This window comes from Diabrotica virgifera, chromosome 8, assembly GCF_917563875.1.
Source record: "Diabrotica virgifera virgifera chromosome 8, PGI_DIABVI_V3a".
NCBI classification, from domain to species: Eukaryota; Metazoa; Arthropoda; class Insecta; order Coleoptera; family Chrysomelidae; genus Diabrotica; species Diabrotica virgifera.
The window spans coordinates 189,175,069-189,197,227 of record NC_065450.1 but is presented as its reverse complement, the minus strand read 5'-3'; the positions used below and the strand labels follow the sequence as shown (position 1 = coordinate 189,197,227).

Below are 22,159 nucleotides of genomic sequence, written 5' to 3'. Positions count from 1 at the left end.
CACCTTAATGTACCCTGTGCCTAGGGACTAATTCACCACTTTCTCAAAAACCCACACATTTAAATGGTAGCACTCCGCGGTTTTTTCAAATTTATAGGTTCATTGACCAAATGAGGCATTAAAATCCCGTTAACGTTGTAGTTCCTTTTAGCTCTCTTATTTTGAACATGATCAATAGCCTACAATATTGCTATTATTAATTTGTAGAATTGAGCACAATCTATTTAAGCGCTCAAAATCTCTCAACTTAATACACATAGAGACAATCAATTTTACCTATTGAGCTCTGTATTGTATAAATGTCGTAACTTGTTAAGCATAGCACTTGAAATTAACCACTCAATTACACGCTAGACGGTAACCATTCAAGCTAACCGCTAAAATTGTAAATTTTCAGCTCCAACACTCCAACGAACACCAGGTGGTCCTACGGGACGTCGGTTTTAACCTCTCGGGGAAGTTCAGCTGCGAAGTGACCACTGATGCCCCCAACTTCTCGACCGTCACCGTTTCGAAAGATATGCTGGTTGTTGGTAAGTGTTACACGTAGAAAAGTACTTGAATCATGTTTTTTGTTAAATTATGTTTTCTTGAACCAGACAATATTATTGTAAATGTATAACTAAGAATATGTAAGTAGATACAAAATATTAAAACGTCGAATGAGGTAAACACTTCTGTTGTATCTAGGAATAATATGAACTTATCAAAAATTAAAAATGAATAACAATTTTCAATCTCGTTGCAAAACGAAAACACAGCCGCACCCTATTCCAGTCCAATCAGAGAGTGCAGCAAGCACCTCTACCTGTTTCGAAACTTACTAGTATCTCATCAGGAGGCACATATGCTGCTCTCTCTGATCCAACCAAAACAAACCTCGGCGTGCAGTCCCGGATTGCAACGAACGAAATGGCATAGATGCCCTAGCGCCAACTGCTAGCAAAAGATTAAGTTTTCACTATAATGGCATATAAAACAACATAATGTTACTCTACATGCCACCAGATTGAAAACAATGGGAACCTCCTATGGTTACACCTCCGAGGCTTCTACAATTTGCAAGCCATACGGATGCTGAGACTAAGGAAGATGAGGGAATCTTACAATTTATAATTCACGTCCCATCTGCTCAGCGCGGTAAAGTTCCAGCGAGAATGGTTCCATTCGTACTCCAATCAGAGTAAACATGTAAATCAAAAATGAATAACCATTTTCAATCGCGTTACAAAACGAAAACACAACCGCACCATATTCCAGTCCAATCAGAGAGTGCAGCAAGCACCTCTACCGGTTTCGAAACTTATTGGTCTCTCATCAGGAGGCACATAATAGCTGTGATGATTGCCGACTTCTGTCGAGGAGATAGCAATTGAAGGAAAAGTTGTGTTTGAATCTGCTTCGCTCTCAATATTTTTAAACATGTGGAATGTAAAGATTGTTTTGATGCATATCTGATGTATTTTTCTTCTTAATTGGGTTTCTTGATCCTCGTGGTAATTAATATTTTAGTCCGTTTATCAGTTGGTCTTTACCTCTCATCTGAGCGCTACGTGCATCTTTCGAGCAAGGATGTAATTTAGAGAGTTTTACACCTAATGAAGTAGCTAGTTCCAGATACTTGTACACCGGATGTTCACACTGTTGATGGTCAATGTAGACCGAAAACGTTTTTGTATTGTGTAACTTTCTACTACCTTGTGAACAAATTTAAAAAAATTTTTGATAAGAGACTAAGTTTTCAGTCTAATGGCATATAAAACAACATAATGTTACTCTACATCCCACCAGACTGAAAACAATGGGAACCTTCTCTGGTTACACCTCCGAGGCTTCTACAATTTGCAAGCCATAGCGGATGCTGAGACTAAGGAAGATGAGGGAATTTTACAATTTTTAATTGACGTCCCATCTGTTCAGCGCGGTAAAGTTCCAACGAAAATGGTTCCCTTCGTACTCCAATCAGAGTAAACATGTAAATCAAAAATGAATAACAATTTTTAAGCTTGTTGCAAATCGTAAACACAGCCGCACCATATTCCAGTCCAATCAGAGAGTACAGCAAGCACCTCTACCGGTTTCGAAACTTATTGGTCTCTCATCAGGAGGCACATATGCTGCTCTCTCTGATCCAACCAAAACAAACCCCGGCATGCAGTCCCGGATTGCAACGAACGAAATGGCATAGATGCCCTAGCGGCAACTGCCAACTGGTGGGATGTAGAGTAACGTTGTGTTGTTTTATATGCCATTAGAGTGAAAACTTAGGCTTTTGCTAGCAGTTGCCGCTAGGGCATCTATGCCATTTCGTTCGTTGCAATCCGAGACTGCACACCGGGGTTTGTTTTGGTTGGATCAGAAAGAGCAGCATATGTGCCTCCTGATGAGAGACCAATAAGTTTCGAAACCGGTAGAGGTGCTTGCTGCACTCTCTGATTGGATTGGAATATGGTGCGGCTGTGTTTACGATTTGCAACGAGATTAAAAATGGTTATTCATTTTTGATTTACATGTTTACTTTGATTGGAGTATGAAGGGAACCATTCTCGTTGGAACTTTACCGCGCTGAGCAGATGGGACGTCAATTAAAAATTGTAAAATTCCCTCATCTTCCTTAGTCTCAGTATCCGTATGGCTTGCAAATTGTAGAAGCCTCGGAGGTTTAACCAGAGAAGGTTCCCATTGTTTTCAGTCTGGTGGGATGTAGAGTAACATTATGTTGTTTTATATGCCATTAGACTGAAAACTTAGTCTTTTATCAAAAAAATTTTAAAATTTGTTCACAAGGTAGTAGAAAGTTACACAACAAAAAACGTTTTCGGTCTACTCTGACCATCAACAGTGTGCACATCCGGTGTACAAGTATCTGGAACTAGCTACTTTATTAGGTGTAAAGCTCTCTAAATTACATCCTTGCTCGAAAGATGCACGTAGCGCTCAGATGAGAGGTAAAGACCAACTGATAAACTGACTAAAGTATTAATTACCACAAGCGTCAAGAAACCCAATTAAGAAGAAAAATACATCAGATGCATCAAAACAATCTTTACATTCCACATTTTTAAAAATACTGGGGACAAAGCAGATTCAAACACATAATTTCCTTCAATTGCTATCTCCTCGACAGAAGTCGGCAATCATCACAGCTATTTGGACAATAGAGAGGGCTGATCTGAAAAGTTCATTTGATGTACATCAAAGTTGCGCAGCCATAACATTCTACACCTCCTTGTGCTTCTTTCTTCTTGAATCTTTCTCTGAATAATCAGTTGAAAAATGTGGAATTTATTTCTATGTGTAATATGTCCGAGATATTCCAATTTTATTATTTTTCTTGTATTAAAGATTTCCATTTCCATTTCTTTATTCATTCTTCTCACAACGTCTTTCTTTGTGACTTATTGTTTCCACAATATTTTCAGAATTCTTCTATGTATTCACAACTCGAACTTTTTCATTTAAAGTCCTAGCTTCCATTCTATAAAACAAAGTCAAGAAAAAGTAGCACCTCTCTAACAAAACAACAAAAATTTAACCAACAACTTAGCAAAGTATAATAATTCCCAAATTTACTAGATGGTTGCTACTAGGATCAGCGCACCGAGTACATCAAGTCATACTTCGTTCAAAAGTTCTGAAAAATCTGTGTTTAATAATATTTGCCTTATTGGCAAATTGGATTATAATAATATTACTAATTGGTTATATTTTGTAAACCTTACTTTTTAAATATCTCTTTAAAAAAAGTTATTATTAAAAAAAGTTTATTATAAAGTAAATGAAAATAGTTTCTGTCCTTGTGGTAACGGTACTCACCGGAGGGACCGCAAACGTTCGTATACAATTAGCGTCTCTTTTCAAAACAATGACGTCGACTTTGCAAAGTAACAAGACACTTACTCAACACACACACTACACATTACTCCCCTGAGTTAGTGATAAGATATAATCTAAAGAATCATTATGAAATTGACTGGCTGGTTGTGAAACCCAGTGCCAATAAAACATAAAACACACACACCTTAAAAAAAGTCGAAGTGGTTTTATGCTGGAGATTTAGGTGGATTTATTTTGGTCCAACCAATCTCTCACACAGAGATCAAAATGTGGTGGACCCCTTTCTCAAGCTCTTTTAGCTTTCTACTCCAAAACACTTTTGCCAAATTTTTACGTTTTAACTTTCATCACTTTACTTTGGGTGTCCTACTTACTTTCCTTTCCGCCTCACCTTTATCTCCATATCCACTCTCACCAGCCGTTGTTGACTAGCTAGGCACTTTATCGCTTTGAGTTAGTAACCTCTTTTAGGTGACTTCTACAGAATACAACATCTATCAGACTTTTCCTTTCCCCGCTACTATAGGTAACATACTGGTGTTCAGTCTTCGGAACATAATGAACCACAGACCAATCCCATGCCACTGTCAAGTGAATCACACTAATTCCTTCATGATGTTTTATTCCCATCCCAAAACCTCCGTAAACTAATACTATTCCTGCTCTCTTTTCCAATATGTTCAATCAAATTATCCCTATAAAACACTTTTCGTTTACACGAATCTCGAGCATATCGCAATCAAAGGCGCTACAAAATTCTTCCTTTTCCTGTTTGTCACAGCCTAACTGTGGGACACTCATTATCTCACCACTTCTTCTGGCTACGCTTATAAGATGTTCCTTTCACTTGTTCAAATTATTATCTACTCCATTTTTGCCATGACCCTTTGAAATACTATACATAAATATATTGTTATATTTCTATTTGATATGAAAATTAAACTTTGATAATTATAAGCTGAATTCAATTTAATATAAAATATTTTCAATTTTCTCAACCACGGGCATATAAATTTAGAACAACCTGTATACAACAAATTGTTATATTTAATTTTAAGAAGTGATTAGAAGAAGCATACGAAACTGGGGACAATGCGCTTAGAATAAACAAAGTGAATGGCGCGTACCATTATCGTTGTTCGCGGAAGGTTCGATCATTAGCCTATGCTAAATAAGACTCATTTGAAATAGATAATAGTTCATTATCGTTGTTCGCGGAAGGTTCGATCATTCTTCTTCTTCATGTGCCATCTCCTCTAAGAAGGTTGGCAACCATCACGGCAATTCGCACTTTCGATACCGCTGCTCTAAAGAGATCAGCAGAAGTGCAATTAAACCAAGCTCTCAAATTGTTTAACCAGGAGATGCGTCTTCTTCCGCGACTCCTTCTACCCTGTATTCTTCCTTGCATTATCAATTGTAACAAGTTATAACGCTCGCCCCTCATAACATGTCCCAGATATTTCAGTTTTCTGACTTTAATTGTATTTAAAACCTCTTTATCTTTTCCCATTCTTCTCAACACCTCGATATTCGTGACTCTATCCACCCAACTTATTCTTAATATTCTTCTGTAGGCCCATAACTCGAAGGCTTCTAATCTGTCCGAAACATCCTTCTTTAATGTCCAAGCCTCCAACCCATAGAATAATACGGAGAACACGTAGCATCTCAGAAGTCTTATCTTTAAAGAAATTGTAATGTCCCTGCTACAGAGTACTTTTTTTAGTTTGTTGAAAGCATTTCTTGCCTGTCCTATTCTTGCTTTAATCTCTTCTGTGTACTCATTAGTTTCATTAATTATTGTACCCAAATATTTATATTTTTCAACCTTTTTAATTTGTTCTCCATGTATTGTTATGCTTTCTTGGCGCTGTTGAACTTTTGTGATTACCATAAATTGTGTCTTTTTTGTGTTTAGGGACAGTCCGTTTTCTTGGCTGACTTCTACCACTCTGTCAACCATTTGTTGTAAATCCTCAAGACATTCGGCTAATAAAATAGTGTCGTCGGCAAACCGTATATTATTGATTGGTCGACCATTTACTTTTATTCCCGTGGTTAGGTCTTCTAGTGCTTCCTGGATTATTTCCTCTGAATACAAATTGAACAAAGTAGGAGACAGGACACAGCCCTGTCTGACGCCCCTCTCAATACGTATTTCATTTGAAAAGGCGTTGTTCTCTTTTACCACAGCGATCTGATTATAATAGATAGCACTAATGATCCTGATGTCCCTCATATCTAAGTTTTTCTTTTCAAGTAATTCGATAAGGCGGTTATGTCTGACCTTATCGAAGGCTTTGTTGTAATCCAAGAAACACATATATACTGGCTGATTAACATCCATGCACCTTTGCACAAGTACATTTACAGCGAACAGGGCTTCCCTCGTTCCCATTGCATTTCTAAATCCAAATTGCGTGTCGCTTATGTCCTGCTCAAGTTTGTTATGTATTCTCCGGTGTATAATTTTTAAAAATATTTTGAGTGTATGACTCATTAAACTTATTATCCGGTGGTCTTGGCATTCTTTTGCATTTGGTTTTTTTGGCAGTGTTATGAACGTTGACAGCAGCCAATCTCTGGGAATGATTCCTGTACTGTATATTGTATTAAATAAGTCGACCAATATTCCAATTTGCTGGTCCTCTATTAACCGTATTATGTCTACAGGTATTTGGTCAGGACCTGTTGCCTTGTTGTTCTTTGTTCGCTTTATCGCCTCTAGTACCTCATCTTCTGTTATGTCTGGGCCGTTGTCGAACTTTTCCTGCTCTAGTACTATTTCAGTCCGTTCGTCTTTAAATAGCTCTTGAATATATTCCTGCCATCTTTTAAGCCTTTCACCGACGTCTATAATTATTTTTCCGTTTTTATCCAGCAGTATGTTTGATTTTTTCTTAATATTAGTGCCTGTTATTTCACTAATTTTCTTATGAAGGTCTAAGTTATCATGTTTTTCTACCAACTGTTCAATCTCTGCGCATCTGTCACTATACCATCTTTCCTTTGCCTCTCTGATCTTTCTCCTTATTTCTGTGTGTATAATATTATACATGTTTTTGTCTTTGGTTTTATAAGATCGCCTTGCTTCCATGAGATCTAGAATCTCCTCGGTCATCCATTCATTTTTATTCTTAATTAGTTTAGGTGTAAGTGTTGTCTCACATGTGCGGATAAGAGCATCTTTTAACATGTGCCATTTCCTGTTCGCATCTTCAGTAGGAATAATTTCTATTTTGGTGAGCTCTTCTTTAATTTTTAGTGTGACTTGCTCTTTTGTTGATGGATCTCTCAAACGAGATACTTGTATCGTCTCTACTTTAGTTTTAACCACAGGCTTCTTTAGATTAATTCTAAACCTTCCTACAACTGGGTTGTGATCTGATCTCACATCAGCTCCAGGGTATGATTTTACTGATTTTATGGAATTTCGGTATCGTTTGCAGATGAGAAGGTAGTCAATTTGGTTTCTGATGACGTTATGTTGGTTGTCTGCTGGTGATTTCCATGTATAGAGTCTCCTGGTCGGCAGATCATAATAAGTATTCGTGACAATAAAATCGGTCTCTTGGCAGAATTGAGCCAATCTTTCTCCTCTCTCGTTACGAGTGCCCAGTCCAAAGTTTCCAATAAAATCACCTTGACTTCCTCTACCGATTTTTGCATTTAGATCTCCCATTACTATTGTAACGTCTCTAGACTTGGTTACTTCTAAAGCTTGTTGTAATTCGTTATAAAACTGTTCGAGCTCTTCATCCGATTTATCTGCTGTGGGAGCATATACTTGAATTATATTGACTCTAGACTGGGCTGTTTTGAGTGTTACCATCATAACTCTATCCGAGATGGGTAAGAAGCCAGTTACAAATTTCTGGGTGGTTTTATCAACTAATATCGCTACCCCGTTCCAGTGATTTGGGTCATTGTCATTACCAGAGTAGTATATCTTTGTTTGGCCTACTAATATGTCACCTGAATTGGGCCATCTGGTCTCACTTAATCCTAATATTTTTATGTTAAGTCTTTCCATTACCTGAATGACATTATGGACTTTACCTGCTTGGTATATTGACTTAACATTCCACGTGCCTACCTTCATGAACTTTTTGTCGATTTTAGTCTTCTTTTTGGACGATGTGTTACTGATGGGTATTTCACAGGGATTTCGTTTGATATCGACCTGAGAGGCCCTGTGGTCTATCTGTGATTTGCCTCCCCTGCCGGATCTTGGTCTCCGATATCCATGATCAGTAACAGAGTTACTTTTTTGTACAGCCATGACAATTGTACTAGGGATATCCGTATATGATCTTTAATGTAGTGGTTTCCCCTTGCCTTCTACATCCTTATGCCGTTGACCGTTTTTTTTTTTTTTTTTTTGTTCATCCGCCTTCGAGGCCGATTTCTCAACCCCAGGACAAAAGAGTGCCCTACCACTTACTAACTCATCCGCCCGAAGCCGTTGGTCGGTAAGTGGGAGATTGCTTATACCGGCAATCACTCGGTGAAATTATCGCCATATCTGGCTACCCCCACTTAGTTTAGCCTGCAGACCAATGCAGTTGCCCGGGGTGTGGCACGTGGAGCCATAAGTGAGAGTTAGTTGTCTTATGAGGACCAGTTATCAAGAACCATCTCCCGTCTATGACGCTTGATGTGGTCGTTCCGATAAAAGGTGCTACCTCTATAACACAACCCTACAACCCCCCTTCGATCATTAGCCTATGCTAAATAAGACTCAGTTGAAGTAGATAATAGGTCATTAAATTTTGTAAATAGTAGAAAGTAATTTTAAAATGGGAATTAACTATTTTTTTTTGGAAATCCATTAAGCATATTTAGAAAGATTAAAAATGGGTTTTGAGGAATACTGCGAATGAGAGTTGGTGGTGGAAGGTTGATTTGTGAATCTGGAAGGGATATTTAGAAAGTAGGGGAATGAATGACAAATATAGATCAGAATGTTTTGAGCTGTCGAGAAGTGAAGTCCAGCAGTAGACGGTAGTGTACGGAGAGTGAGAAAGCCGGTGTAGTTCCGTGAGTGTGGAGTATCTATCGTGGAACGAGAGGTAGGCCAGGTTGAGAGTAAAAGAACCTCCTTGAGCCAAGAGTGTCCCGGTAGCTGATTGCAGTTTCGAAAAAGGTAGAATACAGCATCACGACAGAAGCAGGTACGAGAGCTATACGAGCTAGTTTTCAAAGGAGAACATTACTGAAAGCCAGGACGAGGTTTTGATCGCAGCCAAGGATAGCAGGAAACGGGTCTTGTGTGAAGACATTCTCAGTTCACCAGAAAAAGGTCAGTCTCATTTGTTGGACATGAATGTATGGGTTTTTCGTATTAAATACCACATTATAAATTGAAGAACATAATAAATAATATCAGAAAAGCTTCATCAAACTTAAATAGAATTGTTGCTAATAAATCCCAATAGTTAAATGTTAATAAAAACTTTCAATTGGAAACCAAAAGGAAATAAGATTCCCATTTGTAAATGTTATGTTTAAGAATAATAAGATCTAGCAAATATTAAGCAGTGATTGCCATTTAAATAAAATAAACAATATTTTGATTATAATTGTAACCCATATGTGTGTATTATTTTACTCTTTTCTTTCCTATCCCGATTAGGAACCATTGAGGAATACTTAGAAGCCACGAGAGTAAGTAATTAATTTTATAATTCGCCCTGAGATTGAAAACATATTGATATGTGATCTGGTAAATTAATTAGATTATGATTAATGCATTGATTAAATTAAGTGACATATAAGAATATTATCTCATATCAATAATCAAGATCACATCAATATATTAACTTACATTCTTCTCCAGTATCTCTGGACTTATTACCTTTTCAACGAGTTTCTTGCATAAAATTACACCAATCTTTTTCTGTATGAAATCGGCAAGCTCTCATCTTTTACCTGTCATATTTCCGACATTAAACGTTTTCGTTCTTAGGACTAGCTTCTTTAACCACTTCCGTCTTCTAAGGGGTAGCCCCAGATCACTTTTCGCAGGAGTCAGGCGAGGCCGGAACTGTTCATCGCTTATCGCGAACGCCCTAGCCTTAAGTATTTTCCAGATTCCTTCCTTCCGTACTACCTGACCCTTTCTGTGGCAAACCCTCCTCCTTTATCTAGGTTTTGGTTCGGCACTGATAGTTACTGAGCTACTCAATTTACACAGTAACTTCTTCTTCTTCTTCTTCTTCTTCTTCTTCAAGTACCGTGTCCGTATTCAGACTTGGCCGTCATCATGTTTACAAATTCCCGAAACCTCTCTATCGGCTGCTGCGCGAAATAATTCTTCTAGTGTGGAACCATACCATTGCCTAATGTTACGCAACCATGATAGTTTCTTTCGACTAATCCATCTCTTTCCCTCCACTTTTCCTTTTATTATAAGGCGAAGTAGATGGTAATTAGGTCCTCTAATCATATGGCCGAAGTATTCTGTTTTCCCCTCTTTATGATGTTTATGAGCAGACGTTCTGAATTCATCATTTGGAGAACATTTTCATTGGAAGTGTGCGAAACCCGCGATATCTTTAGGATTCGTCGATAGCACCACAATTCGAATGCTTCTAATTTATTTAGAATTACCCAGCAACTACCAGAAGCGAATATTTAAAAAAATTTTTAAGGCACTCGTGGGAGTGCCGACAGAAGTGAAAACTTCTGATGGTATATAAATTACGAGCTCAATGCTTTTTCCCCATCCAAAAAGAAGTGCTATACCTATATCATATACGCGATGCGTATGCCCTATGCTATTTATGTATACATACACATAATTTATATACGTACAAAATTTATTTCAGCGAAATGATGACGGTCGCAAATAAAATACTTTTTCTCCGACCAAGAAGTTCACAATGTCCCCAAAAACATTTTCAATTCAAACATTTATTTCGTCGAAGCGATGACGGCCGCTAATTTAATACTTTTTCCTCATCCAAAAAGTGCACAACGTCCCTCAAAAATTTTCACTTCAAAAATTTATTTCGTCGAAACGATGACGGTCGCGATGACGGTCCCAAATTCAATACTTTTTCCCCGTCCAAAAAGTGCACAACGTCCCTAAAGAAATTTTCACTTTAAAAATGTATTTCGTCGAAGCGATGAAGGTCGCTAATTTAATACTTTTGCCTCATCCAAAAAGTGCGCAACGTCTCTCAAGAAGTTTTCATTTCAAATATTTATTTCGTCGAAGCGATGATGGTCGCGATGACGGTCGCCAATTTGATACTTTTTCTCATCCAAAAAGTACACAACGCCCTAAAGAAGTTTTCACTTCAAAAATTTATTTCGAAGCTATGACGGTCGGGATGATGGTCCTTAATTCAATACTTTTCGCCCATCCAAAAAGTGAACAACGTCCCTAAAGAAATTTTCACTTCAAAAATTTATTTCGTCGAAGCGATGAAGGTCGCTTATTTAATATTTTTCCCCATCCAAAAAGTGCACAACCTCCCTCAAGAAAATTTCGGTTCAAATATTTATTAAGTCGAAGCGATTACGGTCGCGATGACGGTCCCTTATTCAATAATTTTCTTCCATCCAAAAAGTGCACAACGTCCCTAAAGAAATTTTCACCTCAAAAATTTATTTCGTCGAAGCGATGAAGGTCGCTAATTTAATACTTTTTCCTCATCCAAAAAGTGCACAGCGTCCCTCAAGAAGTTTTTACTTCAAATATTTATTTCGTCAAGCGATGATGGTCGCGATGACGGTCGCTAATTTAATACTTTTAAATCATCCAAAAAGTGCACAACGTCTCTCAAGAAGTTTTCATTTCAAATATTTTTTTCGTCGAAGCGATGATGGTCGCGATGACAGTCGCTAATTTAATACTTTTTCCCATCCAAAAAGTGCACAACGTCCCTAAAGAAGTTTTCACTTCAAAAATTTATTTCGTCGAAGCGATGACGGTCGCGATGACGGTCCTTAATTCAATACTTTTCCCCCATCCAAAAAGTGCACAACGTCCCTAAAGAAATTTTCACTTCAAAAATTTATTTCGTCGAAGCGATGAAGGTCACTTATTTAATATTTTTCCCCATCCAAAAAGTGCACAACGTTGCTCAAGAAAATTTCGCTTCAAAAATTTATTTCGTCGAAGCGATGAGGGTCCCTAATTCAATACTTTTCCCCCATCCAAATTTTCACTTCAAAAATTTATTCCGTCGAAGCGATGACGGTCGCTAATATAATCATTTTTCCCCATCCAAAAAGTGCACAACGTCCCTCAAGAAGTTTTCACTTCAAAAATTTATTTAATCGCAGCGATGACGGTCGCGGTGACGGTCGCTAATTCAATACTTTTTCCCCATCCAAAAAGTGCACAACGTCCCTAAAGAAATTTTCACTTTAAACATTTATTTCGTCGAAGCGATGACGGTAGCGATGACGGTCACTAATTTAATATTTTCTCCATCCAAAAAGTGCACAACGACCCTCAAGAAGTTTTCACATTAAAAATTTATTTCCACGAGGAAAATAAACCTCCTGTAGCTGGCTGCATACCATAAATCACAAAAATACCAAGTTTCTTGTAAAAGGTATATATTAAAATACCCTAAATAAGGGTCACAATACAAAACGTTTTCGGATTAAGGAATCCATCATCAGTGTTTAAAAGCCCTAAAATTAAGTATAACCTAATTAAATGAGATAAAAGTTAAAATTGACAGAGGTTTTCAAGAACAAGAGGTCATACTTACAAAATTTGCATGCCTGAGCCACCAAAATGTATAGGGTAAAAACCATTTAAATGTAAATAATAAAGATATTTTACATATTTATATAAAATTCATCGGATGTAATAGATAAACCTGGATGTTACCCAGGGCAACACAGGACTCTCCCCACGTGGTTGGAACTTTTTTTGGAGAAAACCTCACATATTGGATTTCAATGGCCAACTGACAAGTGAATTCAAGAGCAACCCGAAATGACATCAAGAACTGTCAATGTAACCTAGTTGTAATATTACTTCAGCCACAACGTTAAAGATTAATTTAAATGTTTTAAGATAAAAAACAGTATCAAATTTACAAATAGTAAAAATAAAAGATGTTCACAAAATATGAAAGATGTTTTCCCTAGAAATAATGCATTAATTAAGTATTCAAAATAGGGAAATGAAATGTTTACATTACAGGAAGTTATGCAGTCAACAATACCAATAGGTGTTGTATTAGTGGTATGAAATTGTCAATACGATTAGACAAATAATGATAAAGGCCTTATACTAGGAACACAAAATAGTATGTAATGTGTACATATGTGTACGATTTTAAGAGTATTGATGAAATGATAATTGTTTAATGATTGATAACTTTCTTGGTAGTCGACCCAACATAAATTGTATAATGATAGAAAAAGTGATATGATAATTGTAAAAATACTGTTTTGTTTTTATCTGATATTTATCTGAAAATGAGACTAAAGTAACTTGATGAAACTGAGTCCTCCAGAGACCTGACATCAAATTGGTTAAAAATGAAATGGTTGTAAAATATGGGGGGGAGTAGGACGGTATGAGAAGTCTGACATAGTATGTTGTGATATTGGACCATGGAAGATGTGTAGTGTGTTGTTATGAAATAAGAGTTATCTAATCTATAAGCTATGAGATGAGGCTAAGAAGACAGGTGGCTGGAATGAGACTCAATTCTGATGGATGTGGTTGTATATGTGATGTAGGAGCTAAATTTTGGAAAATTAAAGCTGGTGTGAAATAATGAGGATGTAAGAGGATGAGGTACAAATGAATATTAAAGAGTTAAAGTAAGATGTTGCTTATCGACAATGTGGCGATGTATATGTGATGTAGGAGCTAAATTTTGGAAAATTAAAGCTGGTGTGAAATAATGAGGATGTAAGAGGATGAGGTAAAATGAATATTAAAGAGTTAAAGTAAGATGTTACTTTCACTCCCCATTGTCGATAAGCAACACCTTACTTTAACTCTTTAATATTCATTTGTACCTCATCCTCTTACATCCTCATTATTTCACACCAGCTTTAATTTTCCAAAATTTAGCTCCTACATCACATATACAACCACATCCATCAGAATTGAGTCTCATTCCAGCCACCTGTCTTCTTAGCCTCATCTCATAGCTTATAGATTAGATAACTCTTATTTCATAACAACACACTACACATCTTCCATGGTCCAATATCACAACATACTATGTCAGACTTCTCATACCGTCCTACTCCCCCCCATATTTTACAACCATTTCATTTTTAACCAATTTGATGTCAGGTCTCTGGAGGACTCAGTTTCATCAAGTTACTTTAGTCTCATTTTCAGATAAATATCAGATAAAAACAAAACAGTATTTTTACAATTATCATATCACTTTTTCTATTATTATACAATTTATGTTGGGTCGACTACCAAGAAAGTTATCAGTCATTAAACAATTATCATTTCATCAATACTCTTAAAATCGTACACATTACATACTATTTTGTGTTCCTAGTATAAGGCCTTTACCATTATTTGTCTAATCGTATTGATAATTTCATACCACTAATACAACACCTATTGGTATTGTTGACTGCATAACTTCCTGTAACGTAAACATTTCATTTCCCTATTTTGAATACTTAATTAATGCATTATTTCTAGGGAAAAAATCTTTCATATTTTGTGAACATCTTTTATTTTTACTATTTGTAAATTTGATACTGTTTTTTATCTTAAAACATTTAAATTAATCTTTAACGTTGTGGCTGAAGTAATATTACAACTAGGTTACATTGACAGTTCTTGATGTCATTTCGGGTTGCTCTTGAATTCACTTGTCAGTTGGCCATTGAAATCCAATATGTGAGGTTTTCTCCAAAAAAAGTTCCAACCAAGTGGGGAGAGTCCTGTGTTGCCCTGGGTAACATCCAGGTTTATCTATTACATCCGATGAATTTTATATAAATATGTAAAATATCTTTATTATTTACATTTAAAGGGTTTTTACCCTATACATTTTGGTGGCTCAGGCATGCAAATTTTTTAAGTATGACCTCTTGTTCTTGAAAACCTCTGTCAATTTTAACTTTTATCTCATTTAATTAGGTTATACTTAATTTTAGGGCTTTTAAACACTGATGATGGATTCCTTAATCCGAAAACGTTTTGTATTGTGACCCTTATTTAGGGTATTTTAATATATACCTTTTACAAGAAACTTGGTATTTTTTTTTAATTTATTTCTTCGAAGCGATTACGGTCGCCAATTTGATACTTTTTTCCATCCAAAAAATGCACAACGTCCCTAAGGAAGCTTTCACTTCAATACATATACGTACAAAATGTATTTCGCCGAAGAGATTACGGTCGCGATGACGGTCGCAATATAAATCCTTTTTCTCCATCCAAAAATAGGTTTTACATTTATTTTATATTTAAATACTTCTATACAATTTATGTATAGATACACATAATATAGATACGTACAAAATTTATTTCGCCGAAGAGAGTCGGTCGCGATGACAGTCGCGAAATAAATCTTTTTCCACATCCTAAAATAGGTTTTACATTCATTTTAAATTTAAATACTTATATACAATTTAAATATACATACAAATAATGTAATATGTATAGCATAAGCGATCACGGTCGCGATGATGATAGCGAATTCAATGCTTTTCCCCTATCAAAAAATCACACAACGTCCCTAAATAAGTTTTTACTTCAATAAAAAAGAATTAGAATTCTTACACTATAATATATATTTATTTTTGTTTTATGAATAAAACTTAAATCGTATATTTAATTTTCTTTTGTATTAACAGAAATACAAAAAAATCAATTTTATATCCTCAATGAATAGTTGTCTCCATATATTTTATCTCTACGTATACCAAGCAGCAGTTGCCTTGTTTCCCATTTCTCCAAATATTTTTATAGTGTACAAGCTCCGGCCCCCGTTCCCTACTCAAAACTTCGGGCACTTTTTGTTTAAAACAAGTTTGTTTCTGTGTGTAGCAGCTTGTGAACATCCCCTCCTTTCTCTCCTTGGCTCCTCCGTCGCATCATTCTTTAATTTCAGTTAGAAACTCCCCTATTGGAAACCACTGAAACGACTTGTCCGAATCGAGGTTATTGGAGAATATCCACCAGATTGTTGGTGACTCTGATAGTTTTGTAATGTGTAATAAAAATATTAAAACAATATGAGTGTATTGTATAATAAAAACTGATTAAAACAGGAGCTGAAGATGTCAAAACTTTTTTTGTGGTAATACATCAAAATATCAACCAAGTACCTAACTATATAGGGTGTGCCAAAAGAAGCATACACGAAATACGGCAAACTAAGTCTAAAATCAAACTAATTCTAAAATTCTAAAACACGGCAAACTAATTTACCTAAACTGACTAATTCTAAGCAATTTTTGATGATTTTGAGTTATTTTCGACTGAATATGTTAATTTTTTTAACAAAAAAAAATAGTTTTTTAGACGGTTTTTCGCAAATAACTCAAAAATAAGTATTTTATCGAAAAAAAGCAGAGCGGTAAAAGCAGAGTTATAGCTAATGAAAGGTGGGTTATTAAATATTTCAACGTGAAATAACCAAAAATCAAGCACTTTTCGGGGAAAACTCAACACAGCTTTTTTAAAACGTTTAAAAAAACTTTTATTTTTGTTGTGTACAAAAGCTTCTAGATATCAAAGTAAGCAAGTTACGTTCAAAATAAAGTTGGTCCCTTTTTTTGAAAAAAAAAAACCTTGAAAAGTACCACCTAATGAGCATCCCAAATCAAATTAATCGTTGCCGCTTTAAAAATTAATTTACTTATGTATTATTTATATGATATGTAAGTTTAATCGGTTCCTAGTGCTTATTTAAGCTTAATTTTATAAAAAAGTAAAGGTCGTGTAACTTTCTGGCTAAGGTCTTGTGTTAGGGTTTTCAGGTTCCCTCCGAAGCACGGTGGCGCCTCAGTTAAATTATAAATTGAAAAATTTGTCAGTGCCAGGATTCGAACCCAGGTTCTCCAACTTGTTAAGTCAGTAATATAGCCACTGCCCTGCGGCCGCCACAAATCATATAAACAATATCTACGTAAAGTAAACTGTGAAACGATACCGATTATCATTTGGGATGCTAAAAATAATGAGTGCTTTATCACGATTTTCTTTTTTTCAAAAAAAGGAACCAACTTTATTTTGAGCGTAACTTGTTTTCAAGTCTAAAAACTTTTTTACAAAACAAAAATAAAGTTTTTTATAAACATTTTACAAAAATTGAAATGGGTTTTCCCCAAAAACGCTCAATTTTTGGGTTATTTCACTTTGAAAAATGCTATTTGAAATTTGACGAAAAAAATCATACTTTCCATTAGCTACAACTCTGCTTCTACTGGGTGTACACATTTCATACTTACACCATTTTTTCACTTTTTATAGTCTATATTTTTGCTGAGAATATTTTTTTTCCATAAAAGACTTACTTTTTGAGTTATTTGCGAATAAACGTTTAAAAACGTGTTCTTTTTTTGTTGAATAATGAACATATCGTCGCCTCAAAGCAACAGTAGGATATGTAAAATAATGTAGTTTCGAGAAAAACGCAATTGAAAATTTTACGAAAATTCAGTAATTAATAACGTTTTTATATTTGAATGGATTTACATGAAATTTTGTTTGAGTACCTAACTTTACATTCGTCACATAACAATTTATATTAATTCATAAAAATGTGAAAAATAATTGGAAAAACGTTAGTTGTCCTACTGTTGCCCTCAAAGGTAATCTGTTTTTTAACGATATCCGTAAATTTCTGTTATATAAACTTATATTACACTAAAGTTTTGTTTAAAATTTTACACATTTCAATACAAAAAACAAAACAATTTTGTTGTTCAAACATGTTATTACATAAGTTATAACATGAACATACTTGTTTTCCAAAAATTTAAGAATTTGACAAGATAATTAACAAAATAAAATTAAATAATCATCAGAATCAGTTTTGGTAATAGCGGATGCTGAAAGTTGTGAAAGTAAAAACTTATTGCATTTTCTTAAATCAGCCCGAAATTTCTCATGAATTTAACTTACCTTTTTCCTGTGCTTGATAAATTTCAGATAGCAACTCAGAATCAGTATTATTTTTGTTCACTAAATACACTAAATACTGACTTCTTCTAGATACCCATAATTTTTACAATTTAAATTGGCTGAATTATTCATTTTTACTTTTAACATACACCTTTAACATCAATGTAATATAACTATTGTTTAAGATTACTGAAGATAAAATTGTCACCGCAAGCTGGATACTATAAACAAAGACATAATCGCAGCTCAGCAATAACGACATGGCAACAGTAGGATATGTGCGTAAGATAACTTAGTGTTGCATTAATATTGACGACCAAAATGGGTAAACGACAAAATATAATGGTATGATATGTATGTTGTCTTAGTGTTGGTTGCATTATAGAATTTGGGGTAAAAGGAATTAAGCTACACAAGAATATGTAATATTATGAAAAAAGTATTTTGCTTTTTATTTATCTTATTGTTACACTCAACAGAAGGGCTTATTTCGAATAATTTGACATGGATATCACAAAAGTAATTTTTTTACATATCCTACTGTTGCTTTGAGGCGACGATATTCAGTCGCAAATAGCTCGAAAAGTATTGACTTAGTGAAAAAACTCTTACAACAAAAGTTGCTTAGAAGCAGTCAGTTTATTGACTTACGGACTTAATTTAAACGAATGTTTTTTCACCCCTGTGAAGGGGTGATACTTACCGCCAGGGCAAAAGCACACATCGGCACAATACCAATTTTGCCTTGACATTTGTATACTAAATGTCATGTCAATCCAATCGGTTCTTTAAAATTTGAAGGTTTTACAATATTTTACTGTGAGTGAATGGACTATTACTTGAATCTGGATCAACGTAATATACAGAGTGGGCCAAAAAAAAAGAGTCCACCTCGATATTTGGCAGTATTTATTTTATTTTAAGGAAATGACGAAACAGGTCGATTTTTGATCTAAGCGTTACACATTTTTAAGGTACATACATCTGTCATTTATCAACCTTCTCCCTTCCACTTCCCCCACCCCTTATTTTTAAATAGGAAAATGGGGGTTGTGTGCCAGCTCATTTGAAATTTATTCAATTATCTATTTAGTAATATAAATATTAACATAATTATTTATACAGGGTGTCCAAGAAAAAAATTTTTAAATTAAATTAGTTGACACAAAAAGAAGAATGTATGTAATTTATTTAATTCAAAATACATTCTACTGCTCTCACAAAATAGAAAAAAATGTTTTTTGATAAATAAACATTGCTTTTTGCTTAATTTAAATGTTCAAGCTGCCACCCATCTGCCTCCTGGTAGGTTGCATATTGAATTTAAGCAACAAACAATATTTATTTATCAAATTAACATTTTTTTTCTGTTTTCTGTCAGCAGTAGAATGTATTTTGAGTTAAATAAATTATATACATTCTTCTTTTTGGGTCAATTAATTTTATCCAAAATCATTTGTCTTGGACTCCCTGTATAAATAAGTATGTCAATGTTAATATTACTGAATAGAGAATTAAATAACCTTTAAAATGAGCTAGCACACGGCCCCTAAATAAGGGGTGGGTAAAGTGGAAGGGAGGGGTTTGACAAATGACAGATGTATGTACCGTAAAAATGTGTCACCCTTAGATCAAAAATCGACCTGTTTCGTTATTTTCTTAAAATCTAATAAATACTGCCAAAATATCGAGCTGGACTCTTTTCTTTGGCCCACTCTGTATATAAAATTTGTGATTTGTAAAAACGGTAGTAAAATTTAAAATTAATAAAACTTGGCAACACTGCGGAAATCGCCTGAAAAATAAATTCAACCCAAACCACCCGTTCTCCTGAGTTTTCCCAGATGTCGAAACTTTCATCTATCTAATAAATTTTATATTTTGTTACAGTATTACCAACCAATTCTCCGAGTCTCAGCACGGATAAAAGTTTTTACGATATTGGTGATGTATTAAGAGCTAGCTGTACGTCGCCATCTTCCAGACCCGCTTCCAAACTTACCTTCATTTTAAATAATATCGAGGTGAGTAAAGTTTTCCAGTTGTTTGGAAGTTTGTTATGTCACTTGGGATATCGACAATATTTTTGAGTTGGCTGTCTTAAAAATAAATACTCGGATTCGGAGCTGCTAATGAGCAAACAACACGTTTCTTTAATAACAACTTGGGTACGCGTTAATAGACCAGGGTAATAAGGTTTTATCCATGACACTTCAACAGCCAGGGTACTGTATCGTTTTTTCTACAGGTAATACCTATAAGAACAAATTGTAACTATTTTCTACGTAGAATCTGGTGGCCATTTTCATTTGTAAACAATTTAATCTTAAATCAATGAAAAACAATAAAACGTATGGTTTTTTTAGTACAAACATCTTTGAGAGCATGGAAAAAGCTTTAAAATGGCGTATTACACAGTTTAATATACGCATTTATTGTTGATATAATTGCGAAAAAAGATCGAAATAGCAAAAAAAAATTCGTAATAACTTTTTTTTTATTTAAACAATATAAATTCACCTAATCTACAAGATTAATCAGTATTTTTTCTTTAACCTAATTTCCCTAAAAATGTTTGTAAACTAGATGTCACCTGGTCCATCCTAGCTTTTTTACATGAAATGCCCACTTTTTTATTGTGGCTACACAGCACAGCACTGACTCTGCTATTAACTAATTGCTCACGTCTTTGTTGTGGCTACAATACAATGCAAAATACTAACTAAGCCCGGCACAACTTCACACGATACACGAGCTCGAACGGTTTAGTCCTCTTGAGCCTTCGCATCTGGGGTTCGTTGACAAGAAGCTGAAGTGCTTCATGGTTAGGATGCTTATGGAGCCTCTCTTCATGTCTCCTGGCGACTTTCTTAATTTCACTTGGAATAGATTCATACCAAGGAGCACATACAATATTCCTTAATATTCGGTTCTAGAGGGTTTCTAAATTTCGGTAATTGCTTTTTTTGGTACAGCCCCATAATTGTAGGCCATAGGTTCACACCGGTTTCAATATCTGTTGGTAAATTAGTACTTTGTTCTGGATGGAAAGTTGAGAGTACCTGCCTATCAGTCAATACATATTTTTGTACTTTATCTTCAACTGTTCAGTTTTCTTTTTAACGTGCTCCTTCCATTTTAGTTTGACGTCGAGATCTAAACCCAGGTATTTCGCTGTTTTTTCATTAGGAACAACGTTTTTGTTTAGGATAACTGGAAGATTATTGATTTTCTTGTTAGTGAAGTTAATATGAACTGACTTATGTTCATTAAACTTTGTATGCTATTTTTTGGACCCGCCTTCTATGCCATTAATTGCATTTTGTAAGGTAATCGTAGATTCCTCTATAGTTGCTCCTAGTGTCACGACTGCTGTATCATCAGCAAATGTGGCCCGTTGGATGTTTTCCCTCTTTGGAATGTCAGATGTGTACAAAAGATATAGTATTGGTCCAAGAACGCTACCTTGCGGAACCCCTGCATTTATTTGCTTTAACTCAGAGTACTCGTTTTCCATTTTAACTCTAAATGTTCGCTGGTGTCGGTATGACTGAAATATTTCAACGAGTTGCGTAGGAAATATATTTTTAGCTTCATTAACAGACCGTCGTGCCACACTTTGTCAAATGCTTTTGCGATATCCAGGAATACTGCTGAACAAATGTTGTCCCCTTCCAATGCTTTCTCTATTTCAGTTATTATTCGATGGATCTGGTCAATTGTGGTGTGTTTATCATGAAATCCAAATTGGTGTGTTGGAATAATATTTTTTTGTTCAATTATGTGGTTCATTGTTCGTAGTAGTAATTTTTTAAACACCTTTGAGATTATGGATAGTAAGGTGATTGGCCTGTATGATGTTAATTCATGATTATCTTGTCCTACTTTGGGTATCATTATAAACTCTGCAGTTTTCCAAAGGATGGGAACATATCTAAGCCTAAAGGATGCATTTATTAGTGTAGTAAGCTATACTATGGCTTTTCTAGGTAATTTTTTTAGTATCTTAGCATTGATCAGGTCAAACCCAGGCGCTTTTTTTGTATTGATGTTCTTGATTAATTTTTGAACTTCTTTTGTAGTAGTCAGTTGTATATTAACAGAATCAGTAGCTATTCGTTAATTGTCTACATGAGTTTCCCCAGGGTTTGGTTAAAATATGTTTTCTAAATAATCAGCGAACGCATCCACTTTCTCTTTGGGATATCTTGCCCATGTTCTGTTTTC

General features: G+C 35.1%; 1 protein-coding gene across 1 annotated transcript in view; it reads left to right on the top strand.

Moving 5' to 3' along the window:
• The window catches only part of LOC114334749 (uncharacterized), a 401,766-nt gene that overhangs the window by 316,973 nt on the left and 62,634 nt on the right, over window positions 1-22,159 (top strand). Inside the window, exons 3-4 of the mRNA XM_050659716.1 lie at window positions 398-533; window positions 19,823-19,956. Of these exons, the coding sequence (XP_050515673.1) occupies window positions 398-533; window positions 19,823-19,956 (270 nt within the window). The remainder of the gene's footprint in view (window positions 1-397; window positions 534-19,822; window positions 19,957-22,159) is intronic.